The 16,364-nt window shown below is 59.7% G+C and overlaps 1 protein-coding gene across 2 annotated transcripts in view; it reads left to right on the top strand.

Moving 5' to 3' along the window:
- The window catches only part of SMOC2 (SPARC related modular calcium binding 2), a 71,275-nt gene that overhangs the window by 26,788 nt on the left and 28,123 nt on the right, over nt 1-16,364 (top strand). The window contains exons 4-7 of one of the 2 annotated variants that reach the window (XM_079781568.1): nt 1,101-1,200; nt 12,954-13,001; nt 14,688-14,738; nt 15,840-15,914. In XM_079781568.1, coding sequence (XP_079637694.1) covers nt 1,101-1,200; nt 12,954-13,001; nt 14,688-14,738; nt 15,840-15,914 — 274 coding nt within the window. Of the gene's footprint in view, nt 1-1,100; nt 1,201-12,953; nt 13,002-14,654; nt 14,739-15,839; nt 15,915-16,364 lie in introns of both variants that reach the window. The other variant, XM_079781567.1, reaches the window with a different exon arrangement.

The following is a 16,364-nucleotide window of genomic DNA, read 5'->3' as shown; positions in this document are numbered from 1 at the left end:
CAGGTACACACGCTACAGCAGGTACACGCTCTACAGCAGGTACACGCTCTACATCTGGTACGGGGTGGGCAGGGGAGCGAGGATGGCACATACAGCGAGGCATGTGCTCTGCCCATGGTGGGGCAGCGGGGGCCGAGCTGGGGAACCCCCTCCACGTGGGCACCCGTCCCTGACAGGGCTCACCCGCAGGAGTGGGTGGTGAGTGGGTCCCACTCCTTCCTGGCGGGGTGCCCCGTGGCCTTGCTCCACGTCGCCCTTCCGGTGTGAACGGGGCTGGGCAGCCTGCGGTGAGTCTGGGGCACCCCTCACCTGCTGGTGGCTGAGACCCCAGTTCCAATCTAACTCATCACCGTGCGGCCAGCCTCAGGGCCACACGGCCTCGGGCTCGAGGCTGCTCCGTGGGTCCTGACTCCACGGCTGTCGTTAGTCAGAGGCGGCGCCCGGAGCCCGGTGCCCGCCCTGCAGTGCGGCCACGACTGTCGTCAGCGCTGCCGTCCCTCACTAAGGAGAGCGTCCGAGACAGAGCAGCCCTCGCGGGGCGACGGGAACCCAGGGGCTGCTGGGCCATCGGTGCAGGGAGAACTCTGGGCAGTTTTATAGCCAGCATTTGACCTTTGAGAGGAGGGGGGGGGGAGAGAGAGAGAGAGAGACAGAGGAGGGGATGAGAGAGGGAGGGGGGGGGAGAGGGAGAGAGAATTAGAGAGGCCGGAGCTTTGGGGAGGGGCCCCGGGCTGTCTGGCCTGGAGGGAGACGGGGCAGGACGGACGCCAGAGGGACATGGGCGGGGGCGGGGTTGATGGCAAGAGCCCCCCACTGACAGCGATGCCAGCCTCCTCCCTGCCTCTGCCCTGGGCACCCGGGAGCGAGCAGGTCTCTCGACACCCCGGAGCCTCAGTTTCCCCGTGTGTAAGGTGAGGGCTGGGCTTGCCCTCCAGGTGGCAGGGGTCAGATGCCGTGGGGTCCGGCGCACACGGGCCTGGGTGAGCGCCTCTGGTGGCGTGTGTGCGCGGGATCCGGTCGGGCATCCCTCTCGCACTGGGGTCCGAGAGCCGGCCTGTGCGGCGAGGCCCCGCCCTGACCGCTGTGTCCTGTCCCTCCAGGTCCAGTGTCACAGCTACACGGGATACTGCTGGTGCGTCACACCCAACGGGAGGCCCATCAGCGGCACCGCCGTGGCCCACAAGACGCCCCGGTGCCCGGGTAGGTCTGCGGTCGCTGACGGAGCCCTCTGACCCCGTCGGCTGATTTCTGATCCTCTCGCCTGTGTTTGCTTATGATCCCAGAAACTCCGCGCCGCCGGGCCGCGTGGGGAGTCACTGGGCCACCCCGCGGTACTCTGAACCCCGGTTCCTAAGTCCGTTCCCGGCGGAAGGCCGGGCCGGAGCTGCGCCAGGGCCGGGGTCTGGGGTGCTGAGTGTTTGGGAGTAACTGCGAGGACTGCAGGCCACCGTGGGAAGGACCAAATATTTCCTTTGGCCAAAAAAACAAACAAACAAGAAAGAAGTGGCTCCGGTTTGTGTGTATTTTTGCACAGGAAAAGCGGTCGTGTCCGCTCCTTCCCAGTGGCTCTCGGGTTATTTTTGTTACTCGCCGCAGGCTCGGCGGCTGAGCGTCCCCACACTGCAGGAGAGCGGCCTGTACAATGGTCTGTTTTCCGTTTATTTTACCAAAAACGATACGTGACTCAGACCGCTTTTACTTGACAGCGGTCTGCAGCCTTCCGTGTCGACTCATGTTTGAGGAAACCGATCAGATCATCTGTTAGGTTTCACGGTGGCCCTAGCCGGTGTGGCTCAGTGGGTAGAGCGTCGGCCTGTGGACCAAAGGGTCCCGGGTTCGATTCCGGTCAAGGACACGTACCTTGGTTGCAGGCTCCTCCCCAGCCCGGGCCCTGGTCAGAGCTCGTGCAGGAGGCAACCAATCGATGTGTTTCTCTCACATCGATGTTTCTCTCTGTCTTTCCCTCTCCCGCTCTCTCTAAAATCAATGGAAACATATCCTCGGGTGAGGATTAATAATAAAAAGGAAGTTCCATGGTTTGTGCATCCAATCCCAAGGTTAGGTTTCCTAAAACAGGCAAACATCCCCTCATAGACCGGTAAGAAAGGACACATCTTCCCGCTCCTTCCTGTGAACTGTGGGGACGTTTGCACTTGAGTTTCCTTCTAGACAGGTTTTCTGTGTGAAGGGCGGGCGGTTGTAATGAGAAAGGCTGTCCGGTGCCGACATGCTCAGGTGGAGGGGCCAGGACCGAGCTGCTGGCTGCCGGGACGATGACAGTCATTAGCAGGAACTCGCCATCTGACACCCAGTGGCTGGTGGCCGCTCGCAAGCCCTGGGGGTGCACAGCGTGGAGGGAAACATAGTTATTTTTAAAAACTGTTTTGTCACCCAAGACCTAAAATTGGCTGAAAAAATATTTTTAGTGAGTGAACCCTGCACCTAATAATTCTTTTACAAACTCAGGAAGTGAGTGAGAAAGAAAAAATAACACGCTAAGCCAGCCGTGTGTCCCCGGGCCTGAGAGACACCGTCACACGCTGGCCTCACGCCATCCGCGGGGCCGGCCCGCCGTGTGTGCTGCTGCGGCTCAGTGACAGCGTGGGAGAGGCTCGCAGGAAACTGCGTGCGAGCGTGCCGGAGGCTGACACCCCCAAATGCCGCGTTGCTTTGGGGAGCCGGCCCTCGCGCTGTTACTCACGTTGTTGTTCTGGCGTCAGCGGCACCTCACCGGAGGGAGACGCCGTGTTGTCCACGGCCCGGGATGTTCTGGTCCAGGTGGCGGTGATGGGAGAAAGCGCGTCTGTCTCTTTGTGTCACAGTCTGGTCCGTTGTGTGGGGAAGGGTATTCGGAGGAGCCAGGGACCGAGGGGTCTCAGGGACCGAGGGGTCTCAGGCTCAAGGTTGGGTGCGGCCCGGGCGCTCCTCTGACCCTGCCCTGTGTGTGTGCATGTGTGTGCGTGCATGTGTGTGCGTGGCCGCACTTCCACGGCACGGTTTCGTGGCTGTGACCTGCGTATTGGCGTGGCAGGGTCAGCTCACACCTGTTGGCGCCAACCTACTCGGTACCTCTCCCGCGGAATTATGGGAAGTTTCTGTAAGTCAGGGCCTTCACTCGGCAGGAACCTGGGCAGGAGGAGGCTTTGCCGTTTCAGGGAGCGTGTGGGGAGGGCTGAGCACACAATTGCACCAGGAGTTTATGACCAACCGCCGTGTACTTCACGGCTTCCCAGACACAGACACAGCCTCACACACCCCGCAGAGAAGCGGCGACGGGACACCCTTTGGGGCGATGGGGCGGGACAGGTGCCATCAGTCACAGCTGTGCAGGCTTTCTTCTGCTGCCCCAGGGCCCAGTGTCTGGGCCCCCCTGCACCCCCTGCACCCCCTCCCTGTACCCTCTCCACACCCCCCTCTACCCCCTCCATGCACCCCTGCCTGCACCCCTCCCTGCACCCTCTTTGCACTCCTCCCTGCACCCCCTCCCTGCACCCTCTCTCTGCCCCCCTCCCTGCACCCCCTGCACCCCTCCCTGCACCCTCTCTCTGCACCCCTCCCTGCACCCCCTCCCTGCCCCGCTGAGTTAGCTGGTGCTTAGTATGGCTCAGGGGCACCATCACCTCTGTCCAGGACGGTCACACGGAAATGTGGCTGCTCAAAGGCTACCTTTTGTCCTGGAGTTTATACCGAGCCAGCCGTGGAAGAACGTGCTATAACAATTGGAAAATCAGAAAAAGAGATTTCAAATTTAGCCACAAATCGTACCTCCACTCAGGATGTGCCCCTGTGTGTGTGGCGAGCTCACAGGACGCCGGGAGGCAGGCGGCCCCGCGGGAGCGCACAGAGGCCCCCTTCCCGCCGGCCCCGGGATGGAGGGGAGCCCCGCCCCGCCCTCCGCCTCCCCGCTTCTCCCAGGAAGACCTAGGGGGAGGGTTCCGAGCGCACAATCATGCACATTTGAGCCATTCCTGCCAATCACCCAACTCCTGTTCAGCAATACGAACAGCGAGCGGGTGAGGTGGGGCTCTCGGCCCATGGCGACCGCGTGGAGGCTGGGCCGCCGTGTGGTTCTTTTTTTTTTTAAAATATATTTTATTGAGTTTTTTACAGAGAGGAAGGGAGAGGATAGAGAGTTAGAAACATCAATGAGAGAGAAACATCCATCAGCTGCCTCTTGCACACCCCCTACTCGGGATGTGCCCGCAACCAAGGTACATGCCCTTGACCTGAATCAAACCTGGGACCCTCCAGTCCGCAGGCCGACGCTCTAGCCACTGAGCCAAACCAGATAGGGCCGCTGTGTGGTTCTTATGATGGTGAGATGCCCTCAGCAGGAACGTGGGGGGCGCGGGGTTACGACCTAAGGCCTGGGAATTACGTGAGCGCCTGGGCCGCACGTGCCTGGTGGTCAGCGACCGGGTTACAGGAGGGGCCGGCTCTCGGGTGAGGCCGCGAAGGTGCTCACCCAGACGCAGCAGCGAAGGCCTCAGGGATGGGTCTGCACATCCATGGGCCTTGAGTTCCGTCCGGGATGCCTGGGTCAGAACCGACAGTCCCGGGCCAGGTCCATGAGCTCGTGGCGGTTTTGTCTGGGCCTGGGGGAGGGGAGCCCCCAGGACAGGGAGCTGTGAACTGCCCCCCACCCACAGAGCTCTCCCTGCACGAGGCCCTCTCTGCTTTAATGAATTCTCGCCGACGACCGCGTCCTGATGGCCGTCCGTGGGACATGGGGAACCATGAGCGCAGACGTTCACCCCGGACAGTGGACTGCCGCCTTCTCCAGCCACTGTGACGTAACCAGGGCGCCAGCGTGGGGAGCAGAGAATGTTGGGGTATCGTCGGCCCTGCGCCCCATGTCACCTGCGTGCTGGCGCTGAATTGTGCACTCCTGCACCCCTTTTGTCCTGGAGTGCCCCGGGCCCTAAGAATGTGACTGGAGCCCGGCCTGCGGAGTTCGATTCCCAGTGGCTGAGCGTTGACCTGTGAGCCAGGAGGTCAGGGTTCGATTCCCGGTCAGGGCACAGGCCCAGTGTGGGGCGTGCGGAGGCAGGCGATCCATGATTCTCTCCTTGGTTGATGCTTCTCTCTCCCTCTCCCTTCCTCTCTCTGAAATCAATGTAAGTATTTTTTAAAACTACGAGTGACGCTTTGACTTGAACGACAGAAGGCCCAGCATCTGCCGAGCTCTCTGCTCATTCCCATTCCCTTCCCGTTACTAACTCGGAGCTGATCTGTCTGTGATCCTGCCTTTTCCCGCAGTGCCTCGCGTTCTAGCTTCCACGGGAAATTCTAGAACGCGGTGTTTGTATGAATCTCCCAATGGTTTCTGAAAACGTTACCTCTGTGGAGAGCAGCTGTTTTTATTTTAGTTTTCGCCGACAAATAGTCCTGGCCGCGAGTCCAGGAGCCCGTGCAGCCCAGGAACTTGAACAGCCGAGCCCCCAGATAGGAATCCAGCAACACCGCGGGGGCGGGGGGTGTCTCCGAGGAGCGTCATGAAAATGCCAACGGAGCGTCCTTCTGCTTAAATGGGAAGGTGACCGTCAGAGGAGCTCTATTCCCCGCAAATGCCTTTGTCCTCAGGCTTCCCGACCCTTCCCGAGCGGGAGCGTGGAAATGGGGCATGGGGTGGATGTTGTCAGGGAGATGCCGGGGGGAGGGAGAGGAGCGCACTTGTCACAGGCGGAGACCTGTGGGAGGGCCCGCTTTGGCGCCGACCCAGGACCGTGGCCGCCTCGTTCTCAGCTCCACTCGCTGCTGGCTGGTCCCCACGGCCCAGCACGGCCTCAGCACCCACACGGGAAGCCGGGCATTCTGGCAGAAGGCGGCCACACCCGCACAACCTCTGTTACCGGCTGTTCTGCTTTCTTATTCCTTCCTGTCAATCTCTGTACCATAGGCTTGTGGGTAGGAAACAATATGTACGTTTATGTAGACGAATGGAGGGTCTGGCGCTGAGGCAGGGGCTCTGGGACTCGGGACCGAGGCCGGGACCCGCCGTGGGCCGTGGGCGTCACGTGGAAAGAGCAGCGCCGAGTTGACAGCGAAAGTGAGTTTATCATGAGGCCGCGAGGCGGAGAGCGGCCCCTTCAGCGGGATTGGCTCCCTCTATTGGCTCATTTAATGGGGGGTCGGTGAGGGGGAGTATTCAGGTCCCCCGGGAAGGGGAGGTTCCGCAGGGGAGCCCGGCTGCATCTGTGCTCGTCTGGCCTCCTGCTCCTGACCATAGCCGTGCGGCTGGTGTGTGCGTGTGTGTGAATGTGTGTGTGTGTGTGTGAGTGTGTGGCTGGAGTGAGTGTGTGTGTGCGTGCTTGTGTGTATGTGTGAGTGTGTGTGTGTGGCTGGTGTGAGTGTGTGTGTGAGTGTGTGTGTGGCTGGAGTGAGTTTGTGTGTATGTGTGTCAGTGAGTGTGTGTGTATGTGTGGCTGGTGTGTATGTGTGTGGCTGGTGTGTGTCTCATTTCGGATGCAAATGACTACTATCCTATATAATAAAAGGCTAATATGCAAATTGTCCCCTTGACCGGGAGTTCGACCGGGGGCGGGGCCGGCCAGCCAACCACCTGTGTCCACGAATTCGTGCACGGGGCCTCTGGTGAGCATACAATGAGGCTGAAATCGGTGGTCATGTGGGTGGAGCTGCTCTCAGCTGGTTTTAAGCATAAACCCGGGTGGTGGGTCTCATCCTCTCCCCTACGGCCCTGCAGCTTCACCCATCGCTGTCTCGCCACGACCCCTGTCTCAGCACTTCCTGTGACCCCGACATCCTCGAGGGTCAGGCTATGCATCCCTCTTGGATAAGGGGAGGACTGTATGGATTGAACTAAGGACGTGATTTTTTAAAAAAATATGTTTTTATTGATTTCAGAGGGGAAGGGAGAGGGGGAGAGAGAGAGGAAAATCAATGATGAGAGAGAATCATTGATCGGCTGCCTCTTGCAGGTCCCCACTGGGGACTGAGCGTACAACCCAGGCATGTGCCCCGACCGGGAATCGAACCATCACCTCCTGGCTCATCGGTCGACGCTCAACCACTGAGCCACGTCGGCTGGGCAAGAAGTGACTTTCTAAAGGAAACTCTGCCCTGTGTCACCCGCGGACACAGACTCTCCCGAAGCAGCGGAGACATCCCTGTCACACCCACGAGGAGGTGAAACAATCACTGGACCCAGCACGGGACACGGGACATTTCCAACGACCGTCCCAGCTTCGGGGCGTCTCCACGCGCTGACTTCACTGCAAGTGAAAACACAAGCCGATGCGTCAACGGAGAAACACAGGGCGTGGTGACTGCGCTCAGCGCCCAGCGCCCGTGGGACTGTGCGAGGAGCGTGAGTGACGAGCTCTGACAGGGAGGCAGGAGCCAGGCCCGGTCACGTGGACGTGGCTGGGCCGGCCGGGGGCTGGGGCCGGGGGCGGGGGCGACGCGGGGCGCCTCTGTGCTGAGTCCACATGGGCCAGCCTTCTCTCTGGCTCTCGCCTCCTTTTAATTTGGACTCGTTTCTGGATTATCCAGCGACGTGGTGAGCAATATGCTGGTGTTATTATTTTTCCTTGAGGGAACGCGCTCACTGCTTTTATTACGACTTTTCTTCTCGGGGAGAAAGCGCTTCCAGGTGTCCGGTGCTCGCCTTTTGATTACCGCCGCCCGGGCGCTGTGCTTCACGGCACATTTAATTTGGTGGCTAATTTGTAATTGAATTTTTCATTACTTCAAAAGTATATAAACGTGTTCTTTTCCATCCCTCGCCTACCACGGCTGTTCTCTCCTATTTCTAATATTTAATAAAACCACAAAAGAAACCGAGAAGCCTTCCAGAAGCAGATGGTTCCCATTCACAGGACGTTCGAGTGGCGTGCTCTCCCGGGACGGTCTGTGCACGTGCGTTTTCCTCCCCAGCCCGTCCCACGGCAGCACATTCTCACGGCACTTTTCTACGTGCAACCGCGGCGTCCAGCGGGAGGCTTATGACCCCGAGCGAGCGAGGCGGGCCGTTTCCCGAGGACAGTCGCGGCACAGATGCACGCTCCTGCCGTCGGAGTTTGGAGAGCGTCCACGTCAAAGTGGGAACCGGGAGCCTCGATGACAGAGACATGGAGGTGGACGCTGCGGGGGGTGCCGGGAGCCGCGTCCCTCAAGAGCCCGGGGAGCTGGTTTCTTCCGTCCGAGAAGGACGGTCCGACGGGGTCGGGGGTGGGCGACGCGCAGTGGTGCCCTGCGCCCCCTGCGATGCTCCTCCGACCAGACCAGGACCCCGCGGCTCCGAGCCCCCCCTGCACCCCCATGGGAACGGCCGAGGAGGGAGCCCAGCTGCTCCGAGCCCCCGGGACAGACCCGTCCCGCTCCAGCCGCGAGCACCGGACGCTAACGGCGTGGAAAAGAGGCGACCTGCTGGGTTCTCTGTGCGCAGAAATCAACGATAGCAAAGCACGGCCCCGCGTGGCTGGGCTCACGGGGGCTCGTCCTCCCAGCGCGGCCGCTGCGGTCGCCTGGCTGCTTTCCCACCGCGTCCAGGCCCCGGGCAGGCGCCCCTGCCTTGCTGCCTGTGGGGGGGGGGGCATAGAGCCGACGAGGTGTCACACAGCCCCACGGGGCGTGTTGGTCCACCCGCCTGGTTTCCCGTCCCCGTGGACTGGCTGCTGACCGGTTTTTCAGAACTCGGACTCCAACCCCTCTACACCCCACCTACACCCCACCTACATGCAGGCCCCCAGCACCTGGCCCTCCTGCCCGCACTGCGCCCTGCTCACCCCCTGCCATGGGCTCTGCCTAGTACGCCTTGGTGTGTGGGAGGGACTTGGAGTGGTGACCAGCACACAGTAGGAGCACGTGTGCCCAGCTGTGACCTCAGGCATGTCCGTAGTTTCTGTGTGACACCCAGCCCAAAGCAGACAGGACTGTTCGTGTGTAAGCCTCGTGTTGCTGGTCTGCAGACACCGGAGGCGCCTGGGTCAAATGAATGAATCAATGAATGAATGAATGAGTGAGTGAATGAATGAGTGAGTGAATGAATGAATGAATGAGTGAGTGAATGAGTGAGTGAATGAATGAGTGAGTGAGTGAATGAGTGAGTGAGTGAATGAATGAATGAATGAGTGAGTGAATGAATGAAGTCGTCCCAGAGAGAGGCTGAGGCCCTCTGGCCTGCCGTGTCCCCCGTGGCTGCACGTGACTGACCGGCTGCTCTGCCAGAGACAGTGTTGCTCTCTGTGTCGAGCGGGCTGCCACCCTCCTACATGTAAAATGCACGTGTGTGAAGAGAGGCTACACGTGGTACTTGTGACCCACACCCGAGTGTCCTGAGCATTTAGGGGCACATGTGTCGTGTGCCTCGTGCATGTGCTCTCTGCTCCACGCCTCCTGCAGCCCCGGGCACGTGCCGCCTGGTCCGTGTGCCGATGGGAGCTGAGCCTGCCGGGCGAGACGCGTGCGGGCGTCTTCCTCCGTGATGTCACGCCTCCCGGGATCAGTCCCTCGTCAATGCTCACCCTCCTGCTCAGGGAGGACAAGGAAGCATCGGCAGCGGCTCCTGAGAACAGCCCGGAAGGACGTCCGAGCACAGAGGACGGGCCAGGAGGCGTGACGGGACGTGACGGCGGCCAGGGCTTGCTGGGCCGTGTGCCTGAGAGGCCCGGTGCCAGCAGAGTGCTCAGGGCGGCGGCTCCGGACGCTGGTCCCCAACGGGCAGGGCACGGAGCCCCTGCCCACCCGCCCCCGCCCTCCGCCCCTCCCGTGCTGTTGCCATCCCTCCCCTGTCCCTCCCGCTCTGTTTCCCGAGGGAGAGCCGTGTGATGTGCGTCCCCCGGGCCGTGCATTTCCAGGAGGGGTGGCCCCTGCCCACAGGGAGCCAGTGTCCCGGAGCCCGCGCCCCCTCCCTTGGGTGGATGGACAGACGGACGGACACAGCACAGCTCTCCCGTCCTGACTTATCTGTAAAGAGCCTTCAGTCCTGTGAAGGGCTGGGCTCAGGCCACCCCTCCGTGAGCCGCCCCCTCCCTCCCTCCTCTGGGCTCTGGCTCCGGCGGCTTGCTGAGCGAGCTGGATCGGAACCACGTGCTCAGAGCTACAGACCGAGAGCTCGTGGCTCCTCCTCAAACCGCGGGCATCCTCCTCGCTGTGTCTTCGTGGTTTCTTCCCAGGAGTGCACGCCCTCGTCGCTGGCTGAACGGCCGCCTTTCAAAATGGCGTGTAGAGGGGAAGGCGCTCCATCGGGGAGGGAGTCGGGCCTTTCAATCCGGAGCGTCCGCAGGTCCGAGCGCAGCTCACCCGCCCACGTTTGGTGGCGTCCACACCTGCATGCCCGGTCCCTTTCTGCACCGACACCCCAGAATCTGCTGCTCCAAACGCTTCTGCAAAAACCCCAGGAAGCGGCGTGAAGCCAGAGGCGTACTTTCTGGCTCTGGACCCGTCGGTTCCGGTTCCCATCGCCGCTTTGCCGCATGGAGAGCGCCGTTGCACCGCGTCCGTGTCCTCGGGATGGGGCGGGAGGGGGGGCGGGAGGGGGTGTGGGGGAGCCTGCTTGCCTAGAGGCGGGGAGAGGAAGCGAGGGCCCTGGGGGACCCCTCCAGCGTGTGAATCGTGGGGCAGCCGCTCGGGACCGTGGGTTTGGTCGGCGATGAGGCCTCACCTGTGAGCACAGGAGGGATGACGTGTGTGGATCTCGTCCGGGAAATGCTGGTTGGATTTGGCGGCTGACGCACACGCTGGAGTGTTGGCCGATTCGAAGAGGAGAGAGCTTTTCCAAGGTCGTCTTCGGTCTGAGCCTCTGATCACTTGTGGCCCAGCAGTTGGACTTTTCCGTCCTTAGATTATAAAGTATTATCTTAATTCGACCGAGAAGCTCTCCCCGGGGAGGGGGCGGGAGAGACAAATAATTATCATTTAGGGAGTTTACATTTAGCTCTGAATATCAGAGCCGGCATAGTTATATTCAGAAATATTACCAAGCCATTATAATTTCCAGCCAAAAGTAGAAAACATTTTTTTTGACTCACTGCTGACACACGATAAAAATAAACGGGACCAGAAACCTCAGCTGGAGAGTCTGGGCTGTACCGACGGCACCAAGGAGCAGCAGGAAGCGTGGGTCTGAGGCTCCGTGAGGGCCACGCAGGGAGCCCGTCTCACCGCGGGGCTGGGACAGGACGGGGCTGGGACAGTTCCGATGCCGAGACCTGGACACAATGTGACATGGCACCGGTGGGAACAGGAACGCCCGGGAAGGAGCCCGTGTCACAGGCCCCGCACACGCCGTGCAGACGGAGCAGCGTCGACGCTCAGATGCACACGCACGTCCTGTCCTGTTGCACAGGCGCAGCCCCAGGAGGGGCGTCCGTCTCCTGCCGCCGTTTACGGGGGAGGCAGGTGTGTTTTAGGGCCGTGTGCTCTGTTCCTTTAAGGAAACCCGCTGCCTCGAGTGTGGGTCGGGAGGGGACCCCTCTGGACGGGAGCCCCACGTTATGTCGTCTGTTCTGTCCTTCAAAGTCCTTAAAAAATATATATATATATATATATATATATATATATATTGATTGATTTTTAGAGAGAGGAAGGGAGAGGATAGAGAGTTAGAAACATTGATGAGAGAGAAACATCCATCAGCTGCCTCCTGCACACCCCCTACTGGGGATGTGCCCACAACCAAGGTACATGCCCTTGACCGGAATCGAACCTGGGACCCTTCAGTCCACAGGCCGACGCTCTATCCACTGAGCCAAACTGGTCAGGGCCTTCAAGGTCCCTTTCTGCGAGGTGCCTGATGTTTGCTATGAGGTGCAGCTGTGTGTCCAGGACACAGCATAAACCTTCTCGTCATCAGGGGTCTCTGGTCCCAATAGGAGTTGGTCTGTATTTAATGCCATACTCACGACTGGAAAAATAAGCAGTGGCCCAGCCAGCGTGGCTCCGTGGTTGGGCATCGACCTAGGAACCAGGAGGTCCTGGTTCAATTCCCGGTCAGGGCCCAGGCCCAGGTTGCAGGCTCAATCCCCAGTGTGGGGCGTGCAGGAGGCAGCCGATCCATGATTCTCATTGGTGATGTTTCTCTCCCTCCCTCTCCCTTCCTCTCCGAGAGCAATACAAATATATTAAAAAATAAAGTAAACAAGGAATTTCAGGTTCTAGTTCATCGGATGCTGCTGCTGACAAGGAGGACCTGGCACTTGACCATGGTCACGCTAACCCAGTGGTCGGCAAACTGCGGCTCGCGAGCCACATGCGGCTCGTGAGCCACGGTTTGCCGCTCTGTTGACTAATGAGTTTGCCGACCGCTGCGCTAACCGAACCCTGGAGGGAATATTCCGAACCGAGTCGGCAGATACGCGCCCAAGTCCTTTTGACCAGATTGAAACTGACTTGGGGAGGGTGCGTGTCATGGGGGTGAAGAGAAATGTGGGTGCCGATCGCAGTCCCAACCTGTCGGCATAGCCTGGGTCCTCGTGTCGTGTAAGCAGTGCACCTGTCGCGGTCGGCCGCCCGGTGGGTCCTGTTCCCGTGGCGCCCAAGGAGGCGGCTCCTCGGTTTGTTCGTTTTTCTGTAAATTTGAATCCAGCGGAAACCAAGGTTTTAATGTACCTGCAGTTGCATAACTTCTTATTTAAATTTTTAAAAATGTTAGCTCCTTTTCCTGCCCCAACATGGTGATGCATGGTGAGGAAGGCTGGGCTGGCATTCCCAGAGAAGGAGGTACCGGGGGGGGGGGCATTACAGGGTCTCGGGGGTGCGGTGGGCGGGCAGCGGCGGGGTAGGGGCTCCTCTCAGGCTTCCTGGTGTAGGCCTCGCGGTTTCGGGGATAGGGTGGGGGGGTGGGGGCTCAGGTCCTAGAGGGCTCGTGTGATGTAACCTGAAAGCCACAAGCACTGTGACCCTGTCAACATGGAAGAACGTACGTTTGTAACAATGACTGGTGATGGTTTTGGAGCCCAAATAATCTCATTCCTTATTTCCCCTCGTAGGTTCCGTAAATGAAAAGTTACCTCAACGGGAAGGCACGGGGAAAACAGGTAACTATTTAAATTTAACATGAATTCCCACAACGACATACTGTATCTGACCCAACCTGTGCCTTACACTAACGTCTCAAGTTAACATGCAAATTGAGCTTGTGACGACCCTGAGAGCCAAGGCAGTTTGTTAAATATTCACCCGCAGACGTGTCGGCTGGCGTGTAATCTGCCCACCGGTGCCCCCCGTGCCCACCTGGGGGCTTCGGCCTGGCTAGTGCCGGGACCCCCGCCGATGGTGGGAGGCACCCCTCCCGAGGCCACGCCGTGGAGAGGAGTCACGTCCAGTTTCTGGGCCGGGGCACATGCGAGAACCAGACCACGCCCCCACGCCCCTCCCCCCCCAAACCGCTCTGGGCCACTAGCTCACAGCAGCCTGCAAAGTCAGGAGGGGCTTTCCAGATGAAATAAAAGTCATGGTTTAGAACACAAACTGGGCACTGTTTTTTCCGACGTAGGTTGTGGTAGGTGACCCAGCGATAAAGGAAGTGACGTAGAGCCTGGTAGAGCGGACGTGTGTTCAACCCCATGCCCTCACCCCCGGACGAGGCGCCGGTGGGCGCTGCCCTGCCCGGCAGGCCGGGGAGTCTGTGTGTTCTGAGGGTGAATGTGCAGGTTGACCCAGGAGCAAATGCCAACCTTGCGAGGGGGCCCCTCTTCCTCTCGGCGACGCCCCTCTGGGCTGGGCCGGCTAAAACCCATCACCCAGTCACTGGCCCGGGGGGACCACACCCACAACCTGCTAGTCCATCGGTGGTCCTCATCCGAAGCCCTTGCGATGAGCGAAGGCCTTGCTCAGTGTGACCTTTTAAGACTTCCGTTTAAAACTGCGATTACTGTACAGCAAAGCCACGCGGGGAGCTCAGGGGGACACGCCGGGCTGGCCCTCGGAGCCCACACGTGCCCTGGGTCGGTCCCTGGGCCTCGGAGCTCAGTGCCCCTCGCTGTGTCTCAGAACCCCAAACCTCACACCAACCAGGAAACCCTGAGTCTTTTCAACCAGTTAAACCAGGACGATTCATTTGGAATATGGGTCGTCCGTGAAATGACCCCGCTCATTTGTATTCCAGGTCCCTTTCCTCCATTCGCTGCTGTCACTCTTGGCCCCGCCCCCATCTCCTCCCCCACACTGAAGGCCCCCCCCAGTGTCCTTCTGCTGCCTAGTGGGGGGGGGGCAGCAGTTCAACCAGGAGGCCTTTATCCCTGCCCTACCCCTCGGGAAAACGGGCAAGGCCAGGGGGTCCACCTGCCCAGCCCCTGCCAGGCCCCGCCCACAGCCCCTGAAAGGCCCCGCCCACCAGCCCCTACAGGCCCCGCCCACCGCCCCTGCCAGGCCCCCTCCTTAGGACCTGTGGCCACCTGACCTCCTGACCTTTCAGGCTGCGTTTTCCTGGCACTGGGCTCCTGGCTCACCGCCCCCCTCCCCCCCGTGGCCCACGGGCAGCTCAGGGTGTAGAACCCCATCTGGCCTCTCGGGCCTGTGGTGGAGCCTGGCGCACGCGTGTTGAGCGAGCCGCTCCCGAGCAGAGTGTCTCCCGTTCGCCCGCCCTCGCGTGCCCCTGCGTGTCCTGGGTGGGTGCGCGTTCCCCTGCGGGCTGTTTGCACGCGTCGCCTCCCCGCACGCACACTTACCCGCTTATCTCGTGCTTGTAGTCTCCTTGCAAATGTTTTCCGTTCTGAATTCAGATGATGCCTCAGCCCCTGCGCTGGACACGCAGCCTCAAGGCGACGAAGAAGGTGAGGGGGGGGCGGGCCTGGGGGTCACATGGGGGCGGGGGGGGGCGCTGCTGTGGGTGTCCACCCCACGCTGTGAGCACCCACTGTCCCTCGTGGATTTGAGGGCTGCCACGAGGTGCCTTCTTACTCACACTGTGCACTGAAGTTCTGAAACGCGGGTAACATAAAACCTATTTCGAAAGAGCACGGTGGCATGTGGCGCTGTCCCTGTTCATATGTCACACTCCCGCATCGTGTTCACGCCGTGGGGCCCGGGACACGCTCTTCCCCTGCAGTCACGTGGGGCTGGGTTTCCCATGCTCGGCCGCTCCTGCACCGTCTGGGGTGTTTGCCGTGCGTCCCACGTCTTCAGGTCAAAGGTGTCAGGGTGTGAAGACAAAATACGGGGGATGCAGGTAAATGAATGAGAGCGAAGGTGGAATTGCATGGTGCTCTGCAGACAATAACTTCAATAAGTAATAGTAACAGCCAACGTTGGCATAGCCTGAGGCTCCCGTGTGCCCTGCGGCACGGCCCCCAAACCCCCCAGAACCCCGTGCCACAGGCGAGAACACAGGGAACTTGTCCGAGGTCAGGAGGCCAGTGCCTGGCCAAGGGGCCTGGACCTGGCTGGTCAGCTCCCGGGAGGTTCTCAGGCCGTGATGTGACGGACCGGCCTTCGAATACTCCTTCATGCTTGTTAACCAAGTGCCCACGACACACACTCCCAAAACGCTTTGCACGGAAATCACGTCTCACACACCCACTCGGTACCAGACTGTTCCGCTGAGCGCGCACCGCACGCCGTGTGAATGTCTGTCTGGACCTCACGGACGGTTCGGATAAAGCCCGCGTCTGCACGTGAGGCCTGTCCGGATTCTCACGATGTTTGTTTATACTTTTGGATGAAGAGAGAGAAAAATGTTCTGAAAATTCTAAATGTACATGATGATTTCTTGCTGCCTCGTGCATGGGATTATTTCATAGCTCTTTAAACATGTACAATGTGCATTCACTTATTATATCGATCTTTTTGGCTCTTAGGCTGCCTGCTGAAATCTTTGAGAGGCTGTGTTTTCAAGATGAACTAAAAATGACGGTCCCTCCGTTTTGCTTTGTCAGATATTGCCTCGCGCTATCCGACGCTGTGGACGGAACAAGTGAAAAGCCGACAGAACAAAACCAACAAGCATTCAGGTAAAAGGGCCCGTGCCCCTGGCTCTGTTTCCTCAGGGGGGGAGTGTGGACGGCATGTGTTTCCTTGGTTACGGCGTGAGCACCGGACTCTAGTTCAGACGTTGGTGTTTTTATGACGTTTTCTAGTCTCTACAAGGTTTCTCCGTAGGTGCCAAGCAAACGACAGCTTCGGATGAAAATGGAAATGTTTGGTAATAAGTGTGTGTTTTTGACCGAGTGCCAGGGATATCGAAACACTTGACTAATTTAATTCAGAATCCTCGGAACTGCGTGATGGCTTTGCTATGAATCGACAGGCTTTACCCTTTTAAAAATATATGTATTTTATTATTGATTTCAGAGAGGAAGGGAGGGAGAGGGAAAAAGAGAAACATCCATGATGAGAGAGAATCACGGATCGGCTGCCTCCTGCACCGCCCCCCACTGGGGATCGAGCCCACAACCCGGGCC

Source organism: Cnephaeus nilssonii (genome assembly GCF_951640355.1).
Source record: "Cnephaeus nilssonii genome assembly, chromosome: 9".
Classification (NCBI taxonomy): domain Eukaryota; kingdom Metazoa; phylum Chordata; class Mammalia; order Chiroptera; family Vespertilionidae; genus Cnephaeus; species Cnephaeus nilssonii.
The sequence above is the reverse complement of the archived record's forward strand: the minus strand, read 5'-3'. Positions and strand labels throughout refer to the sequence as shown.